Source organism: Cygnus olor, chromosome Z, assembly GCF_009769625.2.
Source record: "Cygnus olor isolate bCygOlo1 chromosome Z, bCygOlo1.pri.v2, whole genome shotgun sequence".
NCBI classification, from domain to species: Eukaryota; Metazoa; Chordata; class Aves; order Anseriformes; family Anatidae; genus Cygnus; species Cygnus olor.
The window spans coordinates 9,072,649-9,095,852 of record NC_049198.1 but is presented as its reverse complement, the minus strand read 5'-3'; the positions used below and the strand labels follow the sequence as shown (position 1 = coordinate 9,095,852).

Here is a 23,204-nt window from a genome sequence, read left to right as displayed (position 1 = left end):
ATGCGCTGTGGAGAGTACTGGTTTGTCTTGAGATAGCGCTGCGCCACGCAGCATTATAAAGCATGGAAATGAAACCCACTTCCACTGAAAGAGGCTGTCTTCACTCCTTCGACCTGTTACGCACTGTTCGAGGAAGCACTTCAAAGTACTGCTACAGGCCTTTCCAGAAGTTCAGGCATTTTGATAGAGGTGTTCTGTTGCCTGCCTGGATCACGGATAATTAAAAGAGAAATCATGACATTGAATTCAGTGTTTAGTTTGTATTAGTCTGTTCTGAAGACCTGTTATTTATCTGAAAGCATGACATCTATGCCAATCTCATTTACAGGGTGAAAGAGCTGAAGAAAGGGATTAAGTGTTCTACCCCTGTCACAAACAGACGTCGAACAGCTGGAAACGTATCTCCAAAACGTGTCCAAAACTCTCCCTCCTTGCCACCTGGAGAAAAGAGCTCTCCAAAGAAAGTGAAGCTAGGTCTCCAGCACCCTTCGAGTGCTACAAAAACAAAGGCGTGTCCTCCAGCACTCCAGCCACCCAGTGTCCCTTTTACCTCTACCCCCAGGGGAGTCAACAAAGGACATGCCTACAAAGGAAGTCCCAGCTCACTATGGTTCCACCACACTAGTCCAATTAAGGGATTCTTACGAATAGGACATCCCTTGAAGAAGAAAACCGATGATCTGTCCCCCTACTCTGAGAAGAACGCCACTGCGAAGGATTTTATCATCAAAAACGCTGCCGCGGCAGAAACAAAAGAGAGTGGCCAAAGAGATAAGTACATGCAAGACAGACCACCTGTCCAGTGCCTAAAAGTCCAGACAGTGCAACCTGTGCAGAAACAGCTTGTTTCTAGAGATGATTTTTCCTTTGGAGATGGAAATCTGCCTTCTGACAGCAGGCAGGAATGGGGAAACACCTTTGCTAAACAGTGCTTTGAAACCTGGACAAATCTGTCTCCATTTCAGAAGGAAAGGGAGGAACATTTACGCCTTTATCACCAGCAATTTCAGCAGCCACCTATTCTACAGCACAAACTGAACTACCAGCCTCTCGAGAGGTTTTTAACACAGTATAAGCCCCAGGAGATTGAAGTGAAGCAAGAGCTGAGCCTTACACCCACAGAAGCACAGAGCAAAGAGGGGATGCAGCTGGAAGATCTTGATGACAGTGATTTTAGTGAAGATTCTTTCTCACCTGTCTGCAGTCAAAAGAACGTGAAGAGAAGAAACACCAACAAATGCAGTAAACACTCATTTTTCCTTCATCAAAGAGAACAAGGAACTGAGGAAGAGCAAAAAGGCCAAAAGCGACAGGATTTATTTTTTAAATATGCATTACGCTCGCAAGAACACGAACTAGATGACAGCTGGGATTGTAGCGAGGGCAGCCCAAAGATGGAGGAATCCATTAAAAATGCAGGCTGCAGCAAAACGCCATCAGACTGGAGCTACGACTTAGCTATGGAGTCCTCCTCAAGCAACACTGCAGAAAAACCTTGCTGCTTACAAGAAGATCCTGCTTGTAACTGGAAAAATAGCCAAGATTTCCTGGCTGATGACAAACAGTACAAATCCAAACACAGGTGTCCAGTTTACTCCAGTGAAGTCACCTTGACTCCAGAAAAGGATACTTCAAACTCATATTCTTCTCCTGTATTGAAATCGGGGACACCAGAGTGCAAAGAGATTCTCCTCCAGCGTGAGGAGAAGGAAGAATCTACTCTGGATGGACAGGCTGCCCTTGCAGGAGACATCAAATGGAAAGCTAGAAAAAATGATGTTAACTGTTGTGGATCTTCCAGTTGTTCCTCAGAATTCACACCTGACCTTGTGGCCCCTCACCCGGTACCCCTTCTTGACTATGAGGAAACAACAGATGCAGAGAACGTTTCTTCTAACCAAGAAAAGTCCCCCCGTGTGAAACAGATGTTGGGCAGGAGCATACACAGGTCCCAGAAGAGGTTTGAGGAGGAGGCCTGGCAGTGCACCAGAAGCAGAGCTCTGACAGACAGCATGCTGGAGCTGGGCGAGCAAGTGCGTCGTGGTGGAAGACACTGCGCCCTGCAGCGCTGCCCACAGGCAGGGGACAGGTGGCTCTCTCCCAGCTGCTGTAATGTGAAACCGTGCTGCTGCCTTCTGGGCTCAGGCTCATCAAATCCAGGAGTCGTTCCCAGCTCCCTCGTTGGAAATAACCTGGCAGAAGCATCCACAGCTGAATGCACGGAATCCAGGGGAGAGAGAGAGGGTGCTTTGTTCCTCAGTAACAAAAAGTGCAAGGAGTACTCAGACGGCAGACAGTCTGACGCTGATGTTAAAGGGAATACCATTAATTCAGGAAAATCTAACTCAAATCAAGGACTGAACGTTGAGCCTTGGGAAACAAATGCTGAGATACCTGAAAAGAGCTTTTTTTCGGGTGCATCATGTTTACTCACTGTGGGAAATACGGATTATGCAGTCCAGTCCCCCTCTCAGGAAAGCAGCCTGCTGCAGCCAAAGTCAGGACTGAGAAACGAGGACCTCAGTCCTTCTGAAGAGCCAGCCAAGTCATCGTTCAGCAGTGAGGAAATGGGGTTGCTTAAGAGCAAATTGATGCAGACTATTTTTACACAAGAGGCTTTTGTTGCAGATTCAGGATCTGCAACCAAAGATACTAAGCCATTAGCGAATGCAAACAGTCCCTCCAACGTCAGCTCTCTGAGTGGTGTATCTGAGGTGGGAAAATGGCAGAAGGAGGCCCTAGAAAAGGCACAGTAAGTCTTGCTCTTCGCTAAAGTTTGTCATGAAGCTTGGAAAATCTAATCATACTTGGTAGATCTGCCCTTATTTGTGTATCATGCTTATATGCACTTTAAAAACTGATGGGAAATCAATCTATGAAATAATTATTTAATAAGATAAATGATGATTTATACTCATCATCGTGTATAAATGTATGATTGCCTGTTATTTAGTGATATTTTAAAATCTCACAGGAAGCCAATTATTCTATTAGAGTTTCCTAAGATGATGTTACAGGAATTAATATTATACCATAAGCTGAAATTCTCAGTAACTAATTGGTTCCTGTAAGCTGTAAAGTACCTAAAATATATCAGACCCTCTCATCAAAAAGCAGGTGATAGCTGTTGCATCCCTGCAGAAAGAAAAACAGCTAGGGCAGCTAGTCAGACACTGAAGATCTGGATGTAGAGCTGCCTCTGTCAGCTCCTGAGGACTGGACTGCATTCACATGTCAGAAAATACATTGTTGGCCAGAGAAACTTACAGAGAGGAACAGGAGCACTACCTTCCCACTGTGCCTGTTTTTCACCAAAATGACTTACAACCTCATGGTCTTACCAGACATCTTTTGCTGCTCCATTTCTCTGTGGTAAAAAGCAGCACCAAGATGCACTCCTCAGTCAGCAAGGCCTTCCTTACCCAGAACCAGTGCAGTCCACTGCTCTTCAGGAACACTGGTGCGCACTTCATAGAATCCCAGGATGATTGGGGTTGGAAGGGACCTTAAAGACCATCTCCTTCCACCCCCCTGCCATGGGCAGGGACACCTCCCACCAGCCCAGGCTGCCCAAAGCCCCATCCAGCCTGGCCTTGGGCACTGCCAGGGATGGGGCAGCCACAGCTTCTCTGGGCAGCCTGGGCCAGGGCCTCGCCACCCTCTGAGGGAAGAATTTCCTCCTAATCTAATCTAAATCTCCCCTCTCTTAGTTTCAAGCCATTCCCCCTTGTCCTATCACTGCACCCCCTGACACAGAGTCCCTCCCCAGCTCTTCTGCAGCCCCCTTTAGGCTGCTTTAAGATCACCCCGGAGCCTTCTCTCCTCCAGGCTGAACACCCCCAGCTCCCTCAGCCTGTCCCCACAGCAGAGGTGCTCCAGCCCTCTGAGCATCCTCAGGGCCCTCTTTAGGTTTGCTCTAACAGCTCCATGTCCTTCTTATATTGGGGGCCCCAGAGCTGAACGCAGTGCTCCAGGTGGGGTCTCATGAGAATCAAAGGATCACTGAGGTTGGGAAAGACATCTAAGGTCATCTAGTCCAACCTTTAAACTTGTACTAAAGTTCGCCAGCAATCTATGATACTAAGTTCTGAACGTGCACGTTTCTTCAAGACCTCCAGGGGTGGTGACTCAACCATGTCCCTGGGCAGCCTATTCAAATGCCACCCAGCCCTTTCAGTAAAGAATTTTCTTCTCATCTCCAACCTAACCTCCCCCCCCGGTGCAACTTGAGGCCATTTCCCCTCATCTTAGTACTTGGAGAGCAGAGTAAAGGGGAGAATCACCTCACTTACTTCCTGAATGCCAGGGACCACAGGCTTACTCTGGGTTTTAAGCAAGGCTTACTCTGGGTTTTCCTCCTTCTTAAAAGCTAATTGGAGCTCGATAGCAATTGAAAGTAGCGCAGCAGGCTGTGTAACCAAGGATATATTTTATCTTAACCAGACAGGCTATGATTCGGGCCCATCGGCAGCAGCTGGATGAAATGGCATCCTTGTGCTTCAAGGAGGAGTGCTTGATAAATCAGGTGTCAGCAACGGTAAGTGGTTTAGACGAAGATTTCATTGCCAGTTGAACTTGCATAAATTGATTTTAGAGATCATTAACTTGAATTAGTGAAGTGACATGCCTGGTCAGTTCCTCCACTCATTCTCTGGTGCCTCCCTGAGTCCTAGCAGAGGCCGCTTACTTCCAGTACCTGACGTGTCTTTGCCAGCCTCCACAGTGCCTGGTCCCTGGGGGAGAAGGAGGCTGATGGCTCAACTCTGAACTGCTCGTCTCTGATAAGACAGCCTTGCCTTAGCTTGGGGTATTGGTGCCAGACCATACCCACCCGGGCACCTCGCCAGGTGGAGTTTTTCTCCTTACAGGCTGGACCAAGTAAGTCAATACAGGAGAAAACAGCACACGTGTGAAGCATGACACTGGGATGGCACAGCTGGTGGTGTCATGCCACACAGCCTCTTCCTCCTGGGAGACCCTTGCTTATCATACTGCAGCTGTGCCTGGCCCCACTCCCTCTGGTGCTCTAACTGTTGTGGCTTGTGCCCTCAGAGGCTCTGATTTCTGTCACTCAAGTGTTCCTTGGCTTGCCTGTGTCTTGGATTACACTAGTAAAGGCTGGACCTCAAGCCTGGCACCTGCACGGCCCCACCACCAGCCAGTTCTCAGTTTCTCCTGCATCCTAACAGATGCGTGTCACAGCTGTGTGACAAGTCTTATCTCTCACCCAGCTCATCTCAGTGAGCACCTCCTGCCTTCCCTGTTCCCTCATCTTCTCAATAAAGCCAAATTACATTACCGCATTACATTATCACAACCACCTTAATTTTTATCACAGTTCAGATTTGCAGTACAGCTACAGGGACTCTTGCCTCAGGGTATTCAGACTGGAGCCACCCCGTGGTTTATCTGCTGTGATTTCCAGCTGCACGCGCTGTATTGCCAGACAACGCACAAGTTCACAAAGCAGTATAAGAGCCATAAGATGCATTAGTTTTGTGGCAGAGAATGCTCTGATAAGAAGCAACCTTTTTTTTTTTTTAATTCTTATTTTATTGTATCTGAGATTTTTTTCTTGCTAATTGTTGGTCATACCCTTCCATTATTTGCCCCTTGTAGCAAGCAATCATTTTCTGGCCAGCAGAATTCGGACAATCATGCCAGGCGTCCCAGCAGTGGGTGAATAACTTAACACTACTGGGTGTATGTCACAGCATGACCTTGCTTTAGGCAGTGCAGTTAGCTTGGACTTCCCATATCAGTTTCTCTCCTTCCACTTTCAGATGGCTGCAACTTCTCCAGCCAAGAAACTGTGGCTGCGGGAGAGATTCCTGCCAAGACCAGCCACACACTGAACCACACAGTGTTTAAAGTGCTTAAGAAACATAGGCTAGGGCAGGTGGGCTAGTCTTCATTATTGCTGATGTCCGTGCAGGACAAAGATACAATGCACGAGATAGCTGGAGTTCTGCCAAATGAACCTGTGAATGATTAATTTTCGTGTGGTAGCAGCTGCAGCCCCCAGCCCCAAGGACACTGACGCTTCCCAACTTCTTAGATACTGACCTGGGAATAAATGCACCGAGCTCTGCTCTCAGCTGGAGACAGAGCAATTATTAACACAAGACCTACTTAAAAATAACTGCATCCGTTTCATTTTAATCAGAATTTTGGATCACATTTTATCCAACAGTGTGGCAGGTTGCGATGGAAGGTGAGGTTCCACTTGGCCTGGGCTACACACCACTGCTGTTTCTCCTGTGCAATCTGGCAGACCTGTAGCCAGGCAGCAGTTGGACAAGCCCTGCGAGCTGATGTGAAATAATCCCTTCCCTCTCATTTCTCCATAAAATGGGCTATTATGTCGATCAGTGAGGTGCCCAGCTCACCATTTATCTTCATGACTGTTAAATGCAACACAAGAAGTGTCTGGAACACAGCTCAGTACGTTGTAAAACTGTACATCAGATCACCAGTCTCTATACCTAACCCTTAAAAAGCTAACCTGTGTAGAAAGGTGACAGCAGGAACCTTATACATTTTTATTTTCTGAAACCAGTATAGTAGCTGTAATTTTACCAACAGAAGGAAAAAAAAAAAAAAAAAGGAGAGGACTAAGTTAACCTCAGTATTTAGAGGTATTGAGCTTTGCTGTCTATAAGGGTCAGGGCTTCAAGATGGAAACACTGATTAAATGTCCGGTAGCTTGGAAAACATGTTTTTGTTTTGTACTGCTGCAGTATATAAAATACGCTGAACGTCTCCAACCTGCTGCTCCTGTTCCCTAAACTTTCCTTTTGTCTTCCTTCACAGGATTTTCAGAATTTCGTCACCAAGCTAGATGAAATCCTGGTACTGAAGTCGAAATGTATCCAAACCATGCGAGCCCAGCTTCATCTCTATTTAGCCTCTCCTAGCACTGACACATCCCTGCAAACACCTCCACCAGTTTAGACCTGCTGTGCTTACACATGCACAAGAACAGTTTTGGAAACAGCCAGCTAGTGTTTCACCACACTTGGTGCTGCAGAGCGTGGGTGGGAAGGGGCTAGCTTTTGGTTTGATGGTTTGTGATTAGTGCATATTTTAGCTAAGGATGGAGAGAATTCTGAGTAAATAACAGATGATTACTTGGCAACATGAGATTTGTATTTCCTTAATACCAGTAAGCCACATTCTTAAAAATAACAACTCAGCAGTGCTTAAATATCTCACCAAGCGGCAGGCAGTCCTGTCCACAGTATTCACAGCAGCTTCTCACATGTTAGAGGCACTTCTGTGCTGCTAACAAAATGAAGGGAAAAAAACAAAACAAAACAAAACAAAATACTTTGAAGTCAGACTCAGGTCTGAACAGAAATATTCAAAAGCTATCCAGAAAAGCGTTTGCAAACAGAAGTGAAGAAATAGCTTAAGTACACTAAAGTAACTAGACCAAAAGTAAATTAAAATCAAGGCAGGATACGAAGTTCTGGGCTTTCAGAAGGAAAGCTACTGGAGCATTTGTTCTTTGCGTGGGATGAACACTGCAGACCTGCTGAAAGAGATCACTGAAGTCACAAGTAACGAGTGGTTGAGTAGGAGGCTTATGTACAAGGGACTTTGTACCACAGGTTCATCTAGCGTGTTAATAAGCACATTGTTTTCACTGGTGCCAAGAGAAAGAAGACAAAAGCTCGCCTTCTACAAGCCATGTCTGAGCTCTGCTCAGCTGCAGAGTGCTTGTGGTCTGGGTTGACAACTGATTTGTCACATCAGAAGAGTGCAGTTATAGGCAGTGGGATTTAAGAAGCTGACAGTGCCGTTACACCAACCTGGTATTTGAGTCAAGAACTACAGAACAATGAGCTGGAACCCTGCAGAAATCTCTGCTGCTACATGCACCCCAGCTGAACCACAGAATAAGCCCACTTGCTGACGCCACAAGCGACCATGAAACACGCTCAGCTAAAACAACACTCTGCAAGTGCTCCCACTCCAAAATTTGGTCTGCCACAGCATATTCAGCCATCTCAGCATTTCCTCAGTGATGGCCGTAGTAGCTCAATAGTTGTAAATGCTAAGGTAAGGGAACACTGCTGTCTGACCAGCTGCGAATTTCGCCACCTGCTTCTACAGCTACCACGAGGAGCCAGGTTTGGCGGCAGCAGCGCAGTGTTTGCAGATACACAGCTCTCTGGGTTGTGTATTTGATGCAAGGAACATCACACAGCATAGCCCTGGGGAACAGGAGTGCAAGGGAAGGAGTGACGGTTGTAACTGAGGAAGAAAGTTCTGCATCAGGGCACTGATCTTTGAGGGAGGGTATTTAGTCCCTCTTGACCCTGACGTAACCAGGCTCTGAGTTTAGGGACCTCAAGATGGTTGCTGTGTCCCGGCTCCAGGCCACCAGCAAGTCACAGCTGAAGCAAGGCCTCCCAGTCCCATTTTAAGACACCTTCCTTGCTTAGAGAAATGAGGCATTCAGGGGCAAGGCTCTTCAGCCTCAGTGCCTCATCTCCTGGAGACAGGGATAGCTTTCCCATGCATAAGGTGAGGAGAACACATGGCAGCTAGTTAGTCCTCGTACCTTCTGAAAGCACAAATAGATGTGAGTACTTGCAGTAGTTCCCACAGCCCTTGCTCAGTGAGCACACAGAAGTGAGGCAATCACAGAGCTGCTGAGCACTTTCACAAGTTAGCTTGGAGCTGAGGAAAAGGTGGGACTGCAGGATGTGTGCACAGGTCACGAGAAAGTGAGAGGTCCTGCCAGCAACGCAGTGCTAGCTGGGTGGAAAGAGAGGGAAAACTTTCCCTCCGTGTACTTTGACATTTGGGACGGGGGAGTGATTGTACTTTAACCCAGTAGAGGACTTATTTAAAGAGGAGCTCAGCAAAAGTACGTTCAGTCTTTCCCCACCTCTTACCCAAGCTGATCATCCCTAAACCGGCACCACGGGAGAACCGTTCACACACCACCAGAGTGCCATGTCCTAACCTCACTGCTTTCAGAGGAGCTGTAGCAAGACAGATGAATGACCAAAAATTTCCATCAGCAGAGGAAATCTGAGTTAACCCAGCTAACAAACTGAAGCCACCTGTGCAGTTCCTGTTGGTCTGCCCTAAAAAAACATGAGCAAGCCTGGCAAATCTGACCCCCAGTGCAAGTCTCCAGAGCAGGAACTACTTGCTCCCTCACAGAATGGCTAGAAACACCAAAAAACATCAATTTGAAACAAGAAGTCTTTTTTTAAACTGGAGCCATCAAGGTAACCCATGAGGTTGTACCTTGTTTGATACAAGATTCTATCATCGATCTGTTCTCAGAACAGTGTATCCCCTGCTGCATGTGAGGCTCTGCTAAAATAAAAGCAGCTCCGGCTGTGAAAATTCACCCACCCTTAGCAGTAACAGGGCTACTGACACTGTTGAACTGCTGCATGACCAGGAGATACCAAAACTGGGCTCACAGCATGCAACAGAAACGACCGGCGCTGTTATTGAAAGGGGTAGCGTTTTTCTCTCCACTTTTAGGGTTATTACCTACATGCTGCTTTAACTCTTGTGTGAAGGTGTGCTAACAGTGTTTGAAAGCGTCATCCCCTCCCAGGTGTTTGCACTGATGCCTGAAACAAATGGTTTTCTTTTCAACATGAAGAATGTATGTGAATTTTGTGTTGTTGTTACAGCAGTCTTTTCAGAAGATTTTTGAGGGACTGGCCGTGTACAATCAAATAAATACAGAAGTAAAGTGGATTCAGTTTTGTATGCAAGTGCAACAAAGACTATTAATGTTCATGGCAGAAGCTTGATGTTTTATTTGAATAGTTTACGTTATTTAAAATAAAATTCAATTTACTACAGAACTCTGGTAAAATCTCTTCTAAAATAAATGTGATGAAAACAACTAAATGTTTGATTGTAAAAGATCAGCTAGGGTTGGGAATCTGCACAAGATGCCCATGGCCCCTGGCCCGTTGTTCCACATTTCAGCAGCTCGCCCTCCAGCTCCCAGGTGCACACAGGGTCTGGCAGAGCCCAGCAGGCAGCAGTTTTGGCTTTGCCTCTACACTCCTCATCCTGACACCCAGATCTCAGCATTCAGCAGCAGCTAGCACAGAGGCAGAACAGCCTCTGACAAAGCTAAGACAGCTGAGTGCCACCTACCAGGTACGTAAATCAGGCTGCTGATTTGAGAACCTAAGGGAAGGCAAAGGTCTCAAGACTGACCAGGAACATTTGTCTTCTCACCACCTAGAAGGAAAGGAGAACCCCAGCCTCATCCCCAAACAAAAATTAACACACATTAACCAAAGAGATGATTTTATTCAGAGGTTTGGTCTAAGTAGTTTTGCTTCTTCACCGGCAAGACTTCTTGCCTGTTCAGGACTGCCGAGTACCGGACAGGAACCTGTTTGGATATTAACTCTGAGAAACCAGAGACAAGCAACACAACTAAACACGCACAGCAGTAACAGTAAAGCAGGTTTATTGTTGTTTTCCAGCTTTTCTGACTGATCAGAACTCCATTTCCTTGTTTCAAACTGTCACATTTCTCACTGGGGAAGGAAAGCTGGGCACCTGATTAACCTGAGCCCCCAGAAGCAGCCCAAACTTGATATTAATTGCTGACCATCCGCTGGTGAATGTCCTTGGACAAGTTTTTCTCAGCCCCAGCACTAGACGCTGGTGAAGCTCAGTGCTACAGGATACAACACAAAGAAGTCTGCCCCAGTCCCGCTCATCATTCTTCTCCAGATCTCTTAGATACTTACAGGTGCATCTCCCCTCAACATCATTTTGTTTTAAATAAAGGTATGTAATTAACATTGTTGTCCTCCTCACAGAATTCCCGGAGTTAACAGCGGCCCCAGAGGTGATGCTTTGGCTGTACAAAGTTAATAGCATAACAGAGACTGATGCCATCTCCTTCAGGGTCCTGATGAACTACAAAACCTCCTACTGAAAATCTGACCCAAGGCAAGGAGCTGAGCTGTTTTCCCCTCCCGAAGTCCAATGCTCCCAGCTCCATGCTCTAACATGAGTTTCGATCCCCAGGCTTGTTTTTTTTTTTTTTTTTTAATTAAAAAAAGCCACAGGAAAAAAAGCAATAGCTTCCACCACTGCAGCCACCTGCCTGGAGACCTCAGGTAGCTCTGCACAACGCAGACCATGTTCGTGCATGCCCACAGGAGCAGGCAGCACCTGGGCTTGCAGGATCCAGCAAGTTCTTCATCTGCTGAAGCCAAAGAGCATGAGAGATGGGAACCATGACACTGGGAGTTACATTTGAGGGTTTTATTAGTTGTTCTTCTGCAGAATCAAAATATTTAGCAAATTACTTTAAAGATTCCTCAAGACTGATGATATTTTATGTATTTAGAACTTGAACAGTGTACAACATAATACTCGGTACTATCAAAAACAACCCAAAACCTGATTTCTAGTACTAGATGTTATTATGTAATTCTACAGCAGTGTGGAAAATGGAACTAATGCAGTGAGTATATTTGTTTTTAAAGAAAGTGCTTGAAAGAAACCTCCTGCATCACACTGAGTATTATTTAAAACAAAAGATAGTTGATTTCCTAGCAGAACTTTTTCTTAAATATCCTATAAGCCTGGGGGATTAAGAATACTGAGCCCCAGCTCTGTGCCTTCGGGTTCAAGAACCACCAGAAGTTGCAGGTCCGGGTCGAGTTCACAGCTTACCTGCTCCAAGCAAACTTACACACCGCTCAGCATTGGACGCTCGTGTCTGGCAGAAGTGTTGGATGCATGGGTTAAAAAAAACACAAGAGGAACAGCTTCTCTTTATGCATAGCGACAGTTTCTGAACCAGTGTTTTTACTAAGTTATAGGCTTACTTTCAACCAAAAAATAAAATTCCATTGCACTAAAGGTCAAATTTAACCAGTTAATCTGGACTGTGACACAGTCAAGTAATTCAGTACAAGCAGACACCATGAAAGCAGCTTCAAAGAACCAAAGCATCCTATGTTTCAGAACCAACTTCGTATTCTGCTGTCCAACTCCAGTGCAACAGTGGGGGCAACCACACCAGTCTCTGCCTATGTACAATTCCAGTAGCGGCTGGGCAGTTTAAACTCTCCGTGGCCAAGCTGGAAAAAAGGAAACTTAGGAAAGGACACTTAAAAAATTTAATTTAAGAAAGAAAGTTGGCTCCCAGTGGAAAGAGAAATGCTGGAGTGATGCACGCAGGTAGGCTTGCTCAGTCACTCTCCCATGTGTGTGAAAAGCCGGACTCCTTCCTGCCGAGAGCAAGTCACATTGGATGCGAAGGTGGTGGGGCTAGTCCTGCTCCGTGGCACGCCGAGATCCCAGGAATGTGTTTTCAGCTGGCTCCTGCACGGGCCATTAGATCTTCCAAAGCATTGTGTTGGTCATTGTTATGTAATAATAAGACCTCCTTAATGTCTTTTAGTTCAAAGCCCATTTCTTTAAACTGACTCATTAGCTGGAGAAGTTCTGTGATCTGAAAGAGACAGACGATTATTTGCAAGAGAAAAGAAAAGTCGGGGCTCAGTCTTACCCAGAGCCGGGGTTTAGCACAGAGACAGTCTTCAGCGACCAGGCACCCCACGGGTACCATCCCACTCCCGTGCACAGCCCACACACACTCAGTTTGAAGCAAATCCACTTCACCAAGAGTTGTCAGGGCTCTGCGTGCAGCAGCCCTTGGACCTCACTTTCAGTTCCCAGCATTTGCAGCCCTGCATCTCCCAAACCTTCCTCAGTGAATGCGCCAAAGCTTAGTCTGTGGTAGTATCTCTCTCAGTAGAGATTAATCAGTCTGGCCCCATTCAGACTCCCAGAAAGGTTGATTAATATCACTTAGCTCCCACATTCAGCCACCTCTGAAGTTTTTTCAAGTTACTTTGACTTTGGGAACAGTACAATAGCCCTCGCTATCAAATGACTCTTCAGATCTAGGGCAAAACAGGGGTATTACTAAAATCCCTACTGGACATTTGTACTGGGTCTGGCGGGGATAGAGTTAATGTTCCCTGCAGTGACCCACACAGTGCTGTGCTCTGCACTTGTCACTAGAACAGCAGTGGTATCACACCAGTGTTGTGTCTGCTGCTGAGCAGTGCTGGCACAGCACCAGGACTCCCTCCAAGGCCCCACAAGCCAGTAGGATGGGGGTGGGCAAGAGGTGGGGAGGGAACATTACGTAGCTGATCCAAACCAAAGGGATATTCTATAGCATGTGATGTCATGCAGCAAGAAAAGCTGGGAAAGGGGAAGGATACTTTCTTCTCCCCCTCTTCGTTCGAGGAGGGGGAGTGTGAGTGCTGTTGTGGTGGTGTTCAGCTGCCCAGCAGGGTAAATCCACCACAGCACCACGTGCTATGCTACCAACATCACATAAATCCTTCCAGAGCTCTGAAAAAACAGCGACAACTAGTAAATCAATTCAAACATTTATGAACCCTCTGCTACTTACAGTGCCTCCACTCCAGAGGGGAAAACCAGGTTAGAACAGACAACCAGGAGATCAGTCATTTCCAATTTGGGGGTTAAGCCACTAGCAAGTGTTGTTTCCAAAACACTGTCACTTCCCTTATCTTCACAGTGTTGTTCCTCTGTTTGCAAGCTCATCACTAGCTGTATGGGTATGCTGGGGGGAAGGTAGGTGGATGGCACCTCCAAAGATTTCCCATTATAACTCAGCACACAACAGGCTGGCATACACTAAAGAGCAGTTCTGCTGTCCTCTGCTCCTGCCTCTGTACCTTTGGTGCTGGCAAAGCAGCCACACCATAAACCAGGCCCACAAAAGCTGTATTTACAAGATTTTTTTTTCAGACAGAGCCCTAACCGAATTTGCCAGGCAGATGCATTTTTTGCACAGTGGAGAAGACTTACAGCCAGGGCAAGCTGGAAGGGTTTTGATGATAATTTGTTGCTTCTGAAGTTAACTCTGTGTACCGAGCACCTTGCCCAAAAGAAGACACTGTAGTTGGAACGTTGCCATCAAACTCAGCAGGGTCTTTGAAAAATAAGCTTGTTCCCATAAAAATGCATGCGAATAAGGGTAATAAAGCAAACACAAATCTGTTTTTAACATATTCCCTTTATCACCACAAGGATGTTCTCTGGCAGCCAGTTTTGACAACAAGGCAGCATTACCATGGAGCTAGAATTACACCAACCACTTCATAGAGGAACTGCTGCTGGAATTCCCCTTTGCATTCTCACTATTGCACAGCACACAGCACCCTCACCTTCTCCTCTGAACACTGATGCATTTCCAAAGCTGCTTCAACAAGAAGTGGATCAAAGCCCTTCTCACAAAGCTGTCCATGTGCAAACAGGTAATCCAAAACCTGCAGGGAACGAAATAAAGAAGTTTGCAGAGCTGCATTCACAGCACACAGCCGTACACCTCTGTACGTGCAGAGGAACTGAGCACAACTCCATCCCAGGCTTCACCAGGAACCGAGACAAAGCTCTTCCTGCTCTGTCTTGAGACCCTCTTTGTGCAAGAGCTTGTTCAGAAAAAAAAAAAGCAAACAAGTCCTTCTGTCTTTGTGCTCTCCCATCAGCTTCATCTTTCACTACAGTCAAACAGCCTTCCTTCTCTAGCCTTCAGTTCTGAATCACTGAGGAGACAGAAATTTAAGATTAACAGTGTTTTTCAGTCTGTGAGTTTTTAAAGGGGTACCGTAGGTCCAGCAATCAAGCTACATAGGCTTTTAGTTTCCTCTCAGACAGAAGAGGTAACACAATCTGAAAGCAGTCAGCTTCTTAAGATCACCTCAGCATACTGCTGAGCAAGCTGCAGATCCCAGCTCACATGCCCAGAAACTGGTGCCACTTTTCTTATTCATTCTCAGCTTTGAGAGGTAGGGGTGAAAGTCTGACAGGTAGGAGAACGGTAGTGCTAGGAACGAGATAGGAAGCAGCATGCAAATACTGCAGGACTTGAAACTGCCCTCCGAAGGGAAATTCCTTCTGTTTGGCACTACAGCTCCTCACACAGCTTCAAGTGCTCTTGATTCGTAGGCAGCAGGCAAGCAGAGCAGCTCTACCAGCAGCCAAATCCTGCACAGCACAGGAGCTACCAGGATGCTCCTCCTGCCAAGGCAGTGCTCTGCACAGCGCACAGGGAGCGCGGGGCCAGCACAGAAAGCCTGGCCACGCTCCTCTGGCTTCAAAACGTCACTTTGTTTGAAGCTGATCCAAGACCCAGAGCCACGCTTCACCCCACCACGCTTTATGCTCTGTGACCTGGTTTTAGCGAGCATTTGAAACAACACATGGCAGGAAGCACCACAGTCAGAGCACGCAAAAAGTCGGTCACTGGTGCCTTGCGAGCCTTTCACGGCTGCAGTAAGCCCGCAGGGGCCCATCTCTCTGTAGGGAGAGGCATCAGCAAAGTAACCCCTTGTGCTCAGAACAGGGAAGGTGCTTTGCTTTTTGGTCACGCAGCACTAAAGGCATGAATCCATGCCAAGCTTCCCAAGGATTGTTTTGTGGCTCCTAAGAAGACTGTGCTGCCTCAAGCAGCTTAACAGAAACTTGTGCAGATGCTCTTTGGTTTGGGGAGCCTTTTCTGCCAGGTGAAAACTTCTGGGGCAGTTCTGCAATCCACTGTTAGAATAAAGTGCCCTCCCCCTCCATTTTGCAAAGCCAAGGCTGTTTCTCAGCAGAATCAGTGCCCACTCAAATGTTTCTCTCTTCCAGCAAAAGCTCTTACCTGGTCTATGTTCCCTCCCTTCTTCTTCATGGCTTTCAGGACGTTCTCAGGCGAGTACCCCATGTTGACAACGGTCTCTATGCACTGCCTCTCGCCGGCAGAGAGGGCTTGCTGTACATCAGGAGCAGGGCCACCCGACCGCTTTGCGCAGCCGGTGTTATTGGGCACTTGAGACGCTGGGAAATTTTGGTGCATTACCTACAAGGGAAAACCCAGAGGCTTAGGAGGCGGTCATCTTTTGCATCTGTGTCCCCATTTCTGGCTACTGCAGAACTAGGACACCCTGCAAAATTAGGTAACTGGAGACTTCCAAGGCTGTGCTGGGGAAGTTGCTCACTGTTAGGATGAAACCAAGCACTTTATGTAGTCTGACTCCCACCACACCCTTTTTACCCTCAAAAAAACATTTGATTACACAGATTTCTTGCTATATGCTCTCTCTTACTGGCAGGACTGAAACTTTCTCACACACAACCTTGCCAACAGTAAAGGTCCTTATGACATGGGAAAACACGACCTTGGAGGAAGCAAGGGATTGCTTCCCTCACCCTGCAGTTCACTCATCACCTACGATTTTCTGTACTCAGAGGAATGTTACCTCTGGAAACACCCCAGCAGCTTTTCACAAATGCCACGCAGTGCAAGCACACAGGAATGTGGGAACTTACCATAGGCATTTCTGTTTCCTTGTTGTCTGGGTGTACCTGTTGGACAGCACAGGAATAAGGTGATGAACATTGCACACAAGCAGAGTTTGCTACATTTGGGGAAAAAGGTTTCAGGGAAGAGATTGGGGACTGTGTCTACCGTACTGGAGAGACCTGTGGCCTGATCAGTAATCTGTGAGATGCAGAAGTTACGCAGCTGTGTGTAGTTTTAAGATAGTCACCATAAGGATTGTTTGTTCTGCTCTCAAAGCATTGCATTTCACATGCCGTATATAAACAAAATGGTACACTGGCTAAATGCACGTGGTTTTTCACCAGCATCCAACACTGACCCATCCCCAGCACAGGGATAACAACACCTGTCTTTGTAAAACTTTGTGCTTTCCCTTAGTAAATTTTTTGCTGGGTTGAAAAGGAGCCAACTGCTCTTACTTCAAGAGGAATCTTAAAGTAGCCACCTCAAAGGCTTAAATTAGCCACCTGAAAGGGCTGCCTCCCATCACTCGTATCAAACTAGGACTGTTAAATTATCAAAAAAATAGCTGGCAGGAAAAAAATAAGCAATGGGGAGCAGTCCCCACTTTGGGAAGCTCCAGCCAGACAGCACAGAAGTTACTCATTTTCAGTAGCACGCCTAGTTCAGAGAGGCCTCCCCTGTCCTGCCTGTTCAGTCTCCAATACAGCCTGGCGAGGGAACCCACCTGTGTCAGGGCTGTACACCTGCTCCATTTCTGCAGAACTGGTCTGCCAAGGGGTACAACCAACCAACACCTCTATTTTACTTTGCCCAAGGTCTGTACATTTCAATTAATCCATTTAAAATAGAGGAAGACTTAAATAGAGTTAGAAGAAGCTGCAAGAAATCACTTTTCACCAAAACCCTCAGGATTTCTTAATACTGTTTCAGCCAACATCAATTGCTTGAAAGCTTTCCCACTTCTTTCAGAAAGTCCTTCTTTGGGCCCCAAGAAGGACTGGGGGAGGTGAGGGGTTTTGTTCTACATTGCCACTCAATTTTTCTTCTAGGACACAAAACCTGAGAAATCACATGCAGCCTGACGTACTGGTTTACCTAAGAACCTGTCCTCATGGTGGTAAGAGAGGTTGAAAGCTCCTCAAACTACACCCTTCTCCAGACTCTTTTGGCAGAGCATAAAGCACTAGAATATGGGATACAGTGAAACAGGGGGTCTAAAATCAGCTGGCTATCAAATTCCCCGAATGAATGATGTTCTGTTATTAATGCAACAGCGAGAAGAACCCAAACTGTTTCTGACACCAGGGATTCAAGTCATGGAAAAGCACTTCCTCAATCTACTTGAGCCTGATAACCTGTGCTCATGATCAAAGGACTTCCAGTGGAGGAGGGAATCAGCCAGAGGAATTGCAGGAGACAAAGACAGAGCTGGCCACTCAGAGGCTGTACTCCCTTAAGTCTCAAGCCTGCATTTCAGTGCCTGTTGAGAAGGCGTGCAGTGCTTTCAGCCCACGCTTGCACACTGTTCCTGCTTTTAGGGACTTTGTACACAAGCTGGGAGCTTCACCTGCAGGCTGGTGTGCTTAGCACTTCGTGTTAACGCAGCAGTACATTCGGAATGGTCCACCAGGTCCATCCATCCATCCTCCCATAACCAGGTATTTCCACAAATAGGACATACCATACAAATTCAGGTCTCTAAACAATTCTGTTTAATTTCAACTGATTGTCTTCACTAGTCATTCATTCCTCTGCCAAAGCTGCAAAAAGCAAACCCGCGAGCTTCACGAAACACCGCAAGGAAAAAGGGAACCACCCAGGCCAGAATCAGTGCAGCAGAGAAATCACAAGTTTATTTGCATCCAAAAACCCTTAGATCCAATTCACTGGTAAAACATGCTCCAGCAGTAACTCCAAATCCAAAGTTATGATTTCTGAACTTGTGAGGGGAAAAATGTGTGTAAATAAATAGCACTGTGTAATACACTGGGACAGAAGTGTACAGAAGCTTTATAAAATCGCCAGGCTTCTTCTCGTGCAATCTTGCAGTAGAAGGATTGTGTCCTTCTTCTGGTGGCCACATGGGTTACTCTGACTTCCCTCTCTGTCCTTTTCATACTCTGAGGATTTTTGTTACGGTCCTGGCCTATACTTCAACTTCTTGCAACTCTGCTGTCCCTTTGCAGCCACTGGGACCTTATCATGGAAACAGGGAACAATCATATTCAGAAGCCTTGGAACTTCAATAGAAAGAACTAGTTCTGTCAACGCACCTATTTCTTGGCTTGCTACTTCCAAAACACAGTTTCAAGTGATGATCTTTATTAAGTTTCCTAGTAAGTCTATTTGTTAATTCCTTTTTTAGTTTTTAAAATGTTTTGTACCTTCCCTTACAGCGTTCTCGAATACACACCTCCCCTCTCAGTCTTCAACAGGATTTAATCTAGCAGAGATTTAAACACCTTGAGTGAGAATTTGGCTACCTTAAAGCCCATCTATCTAGTTGTGAGTGATCTTTCACGTTAATCCCTAGAGATGTCATGCTTCAAGATTTCACCTCTGAGCCACATACAATGACACGACCTGCCCTCAAACCTGTGATGCGTAGCAACAAGCACTTGCTCAGCACACCGCTGCTCCTGTCAAAGCTTACTGGGTTGCATTTGGTTTAGCAGTCAATGAACATCTATTCTGCTGTGCTCTGAGGGATACACTAGTTGCCAGAATATTGTATTTCTCAAATAATACTGCATTTACTTAAGCCTGAAAAGAGATGAGAGGAGTGGGAAGAGAAGGGCCGTCACTGTTTTTATAGCACATGGTGTCACAAAAACCTGCAGTACACCAGCAAGAATGCAGAACGACCTGCACACACAGAAGAAGCCTTCCAAATCTTGGATTTTAGAGCCAATTAGAAGATTTGACTATGCAGTTTCCATTAGAATTCATGAGTATTGGTGTCCAGATCTCAGGTTCTTTGGAAAAAAGTGCCCAATTTTACTCAAGCCTGGACTCCTACTCACAAAGCCACAACAGATGGCGTGAAGTTAGGTGTCCCCAAAGTATTCTGAGAACTTGCTACAAGTTGGAAGCAATGAAGCTTCAAACTCCTGTCTCAGAGCTGTACAGCAACCAAAATCCGTAAGTCTGAGATGATCTTCAAAATTGCTTTTGGTATCCAAAAAGCAATCCTCCCACCCTCACAGGTAAGAAATCATGGAAGAAATCTTATACATAACTGCATGCCTTTTGAGATAACTGTAACTATGAACAACAAGAGCTGAGAAGCTGAAAAAAGTCACCAGAATTGGTTGCAAGTTAAGAGATGTGGGGGAGCAGGGTGAAGAAGCCTGTGAGTAGCAGTCTAAGGTTCACAACTGTCAGCATGAAGACCTGTTGGGCTGATGATTTTGCCACATAAGAGAATTACTGTACATGATCTGTCCTATCCACACACCACACATCAAATGAAGCTAAGAAAACAAAGCCACGGGACATTTTAGAATCAACATTTGCCTCCACACCTCCACATCTCCCCCACAAACCCAGTTTTAATCCACCGCATGTTTACCGTGGTCACTGTGCTTTGAGACGACTCTTCTTCCGTACAAACAGTTGACACAGCCAGGGAAGGCAGCCTGGTCGAAGAGGATAACGTTGATGTCTCCATGCCACTGTCCTCGTTTAAAGCAGACAGACCAACCACATGGTGTCCGTTCAGTTCGCTAGCTTTAGTCTGAGCACAGGCCTGCAAAGAGCTGAGGAAAGTGCCGTTGCGGAGACAGGTAGTGCTGTGAAAAGTGCTCATGAGCTTTGATGATTTTTGATCACTCTCATCGTTGTCGAGTTTAGGAAAGGATAGGGATTTGATATTGCTCACTGAAGTGATGGGGGACAGGGACACTTTGGAAGACAAGGACATCTTTTCACAGTTTCCCAACTGCGGCAAAGTGATAAAGCCATTGGGTTTGTGAAGGGGCTTGAAGTCCAACGTGGCCCTTTCTATGGATGCCAGAACCTCCTGATCTTGCAGCACAGACTCAGATCCTCCCTTGGGCAAACTGCTGTCTAACAGCTGGGCAACAACAGGCCCAGTAGTACCCACGTGGATTTCCAGAATGTTTTTTAACTCCTCCTTATCATCGATAGTTTTTAATTCCAGTTTGTCAAATGGGTCGTCTTCACATTCAAAATCAGCTGGGTTGAAGTCTGCTTTGGGGCGAGGTGGACTAAGAACTTTCTGCTTCACAGCACTGCTGTCGGCTGGCGTGGGAGTAAGAATGTTATTGTGCTGCAGACTAGCAAGGATGGGGTTGATAGGAGGAGGCATGGCCTCAGGGCAAGGTCCCTCTGAGAACCCCATTCTGTTGCTGTCCTCTGGGGCTGCTTTTGAGTTTGCTATTGCTTCTTCTGCCTTGCGTTCAGCTTCTCTCTGGGCAGCTTGAATTTTTTTGATGTCTTCAGCCCACTCGATTGTTTTCTTTTCCAGGGAGAAGTCATACTGACCGGAGATAGAGAGGGAAAGAGGGAAAAAATAAAGACAAGTTATAAGAATCACAGCTACTACTTTACAGCATGAGTAACACGAGTAACACAGAGCAAGAACTACATGAATCATCATGGACAGAATTTTTTTCCACAGCATCTCCTGTAACCTGCAGAAAGGCAGAAGTAGGAGACACCAGCTTCGTTTTACCTCTAGCAGCAAAATCTGGCTATAGTCTGGACCAGAATCTCGTATTTTGTGTCCATCCTACATTTAGTTTTGTTTAGAGCTACTGATGATCACAAGATCGGTTTTACAACTCTCTCCCCCTCTTCCAACAAGAAAATAGATGCAGTCAGTGGAAGCCTGAAGTGTCAGTGACAGCGATGTCACGCATGATGGACAGTCGCACCCAGATCCGGCACCACTAAACTAGGATTCAAGACTACAGCAGAGTAATTTTTGCATCCAAAGAGCAATAAGGTATTTACTAGTTCCTCCTAAAAGATTCCTAAGGGACCTGACACTAGTTTTAGACCCACTGACTGGAGAGGTATCAGCATTCTCATACCTGTGCTAATGGCTCTCCAGGCAAAGGGGATGTGCTGGCTACTCTGACAACAACTTCCTGTAGTAGCAGATTTTGCCACTGTTACTGGCATGACTGGAACCCACAAGCTTTTCTCATTTGACATCAGCTCCTTCAGGGTTGGGTTAGCACACAAGACATTTACATAAGCTACTCACTAACAGCACACAGGCCACTGTGGTGGCTTGACTGAGAGGACAAAATTCTGAACACGATAAATACATGTCAAGCTTTAGTATCTTACAAGGACCAAACGCCCTTAGTGCCCTCCATACCATGACAAAACATTCAGAGAATACAGCCTACAAAGCCAAGTCCAGGGTGTAACCTACCTGTGACTCACAAGAATTACAGCCTGCTTGCCAGGATGATGTCACATAACCAAACAGCTAATAAGACATCCTACCTCTAAAGAGCAACAAGCCAGGAAGGTTTGCTACACCTCTGCTGGGCTTTTGTGGGACTCACACTGTGCTATCCATCCCATAGCAGGCTCCAGAGAGAACCTCGAGACCCATCTCAACTCTATATGAAGTAGCTTTCCCTTCCCTTAGCTCTAAGTCTCTAAGAGATGGGATATACAATTTATCAACGAGGTGATTTTGAAACACAACTCACCAGCAGAAATGCTGGGCACTATCTGTTCCAAACTTTGCCATCTGAGCAGACCTATCATAGTTGCATACACACAAAACCACGTGTTTATACATATGAAATAAGTACATGGCTTTGGTCAGTTTAGCCTCCATGCACTTTTACTATTTTGAATAGCTCCCACCAGAGCTGTAAAAAAGCCAAAGAGTACCGTGCAAGGCATAGCCTACATGATCACATCATATTATTCAAGGCATTGCAATCCAACCAGGCGTACTGTATTTGAACCCCAGCTTGGCTGGAAAACAGACACATAACACAGCGAGACCTGCCAAAGGACATTAGAGCCTCCTGCAGCACTCCTACTCAAGCTTAACTAGGTGGAAGTGCGTGTACTGGGACGGTCAGTCAGGCAACCACTTAACTGTTATAACAACAAGTCATGATGTCAGGAAATTCGGTTATTCAGCTCTGCAGCAGGTAGGTTGCAGGGCAGAAAAAAGCAGACCTGTCCATAGCAATCTGTCACAGCTGATGCTGAAATCAACAAACTGGGCAGCCCAAGGAGAATCGCAGATTCAAATGAGAAAAATATAGTTCAATTGTATCTCCTGTATCACAACCTGCATTTGGAGACTGGATTTATGCTAAAGTGATTGATTTTGTGCTACCAAAAGTTTACAGCAAGAGCCATGTGCTTCAGAGACCCGGAAGCAATCCATACCAAGCAGCAACTTCTCCAGCCACGTAGCGAAGATGATCTCCCACTCAGTACCACACAGAAAGTAAGAACTAGAAATTTATTTCTTCACCCCATTAGCGTGATAATACACAGAATACGGTCATACTTGTAGAACCCTGTTTGAGGGTACGCCATAGCATGGGTGTTTCAGTTCTTACCATCCTTAAAAATACGATTTTAGATCAGCAATGTCAGGGTAGTCTTTGAATCTTTAACTGTTAAACAAAAACACTTTTTTTTGGAGTAGATACATGAAAATAAATGCCATCAGGCTTTTTAGGGTGGTAAGTAGAAACTTTCTGCATGGCTTACAGTATTTATCATCTTCCTCTACATTCTAGCAGACTATGAAGTAACAATATAGCACACCGAAGACTAACACCTGAAGAAAAATATAGTTCACAGCATCACACGTTGAGCAGAAGTGCACAAACCGTCCTTA

At 45.9% G+C, this 23,204-nt stretch overlaps 2 protein-coding genes and 1 long non-coding RNA gene across 14 annotated transcripts in view; 1 reads left to right on the top strand and 2 right to left on the bottom strand.

Moving 5' to 3' along the window:
- KIF24 (kinesin family member 24) overlaps window positions 1–11,078 on the top strand; it is a 36,016-nt gene extending 24,938 nt beyond the window's left edge. For 2 of the 3 annotated variants that reach the window (XM_040540028.1, XM_040540027.1), the window contains exons 13-15: window positions 329–2,752; window positions 4,444–4,537; window positions 6,814–11,078. In XM_040540028.1, the coding sequence (XP_040395962.1) occupies window positions 329–2,752; window positions 4,444–4,537; window positions 6,814–6,954 (2,659 nt within the window). In that variant the 3' untranslated portion in view covers window positions 6,955–11,078. Of the gene's footprint in view, window positions 1–328; window positions 2,753–4,443; window positions 4,538–4,868; window positions 5,553–6,813 lie in introns of those variants that run through there. The other variant, XM_040540029.1, reaches the window with a different exon arrangement.
- LOC121061347 lies at window positions 2,577–4,347 on the bottom strand. The gene is made up of 3 exons (XR_005815052.1): window positions 4,293–4,347; window positions 3,342–3,467; window positions 2,577–2,637 (listed from the first exon to the last, which is right to left on the bottom strand). It is a non-coding gene; the product is annotated as an uncharacterized LOC121061347 (long non-coding RNA).
- The window catches only part of LOC121061343 (ubiquitin-associated protein 1-like), a 33,064-nt gene continuing 20,311 nt past the window's right edge, over window positions 10,452–23,204 (bottom strand). For 9 of the 10 annotated variants that reach the window (XM_040540035.1, XM_040540032.1, XM_040540037.1 and 6 more), the window contains 5 exons: window positions 19,923–20,852; window positions 16,375–16,410; window positions 15,707–15,904; window positions 14,232–14,333; window positions 10,452–12,475 (listed from right to left, as the gene is read on the bottom strand). In XM_040540035.1, the coding sequence (XP_040395969.1) occupies window positions 12,335–12,475; window positions 14,232–14,333; window positions 15,707–15,904; window positions 16,375–16,410; window positions 19,923–20,852 (1,407 nt within the window). In that variant the 3' untranslated portion in view covers window positions 10,452–12,334. The remainder of the gene's footprint in view (window positions 12,476–14,231; window positions 14,334–15,706; window positions 15,905–16,374; window positions 16,411–19,922; window positions 20,853–23,204) is intronic. The other variant, XM_040540041.1, reaches the window with a different exon arrangement.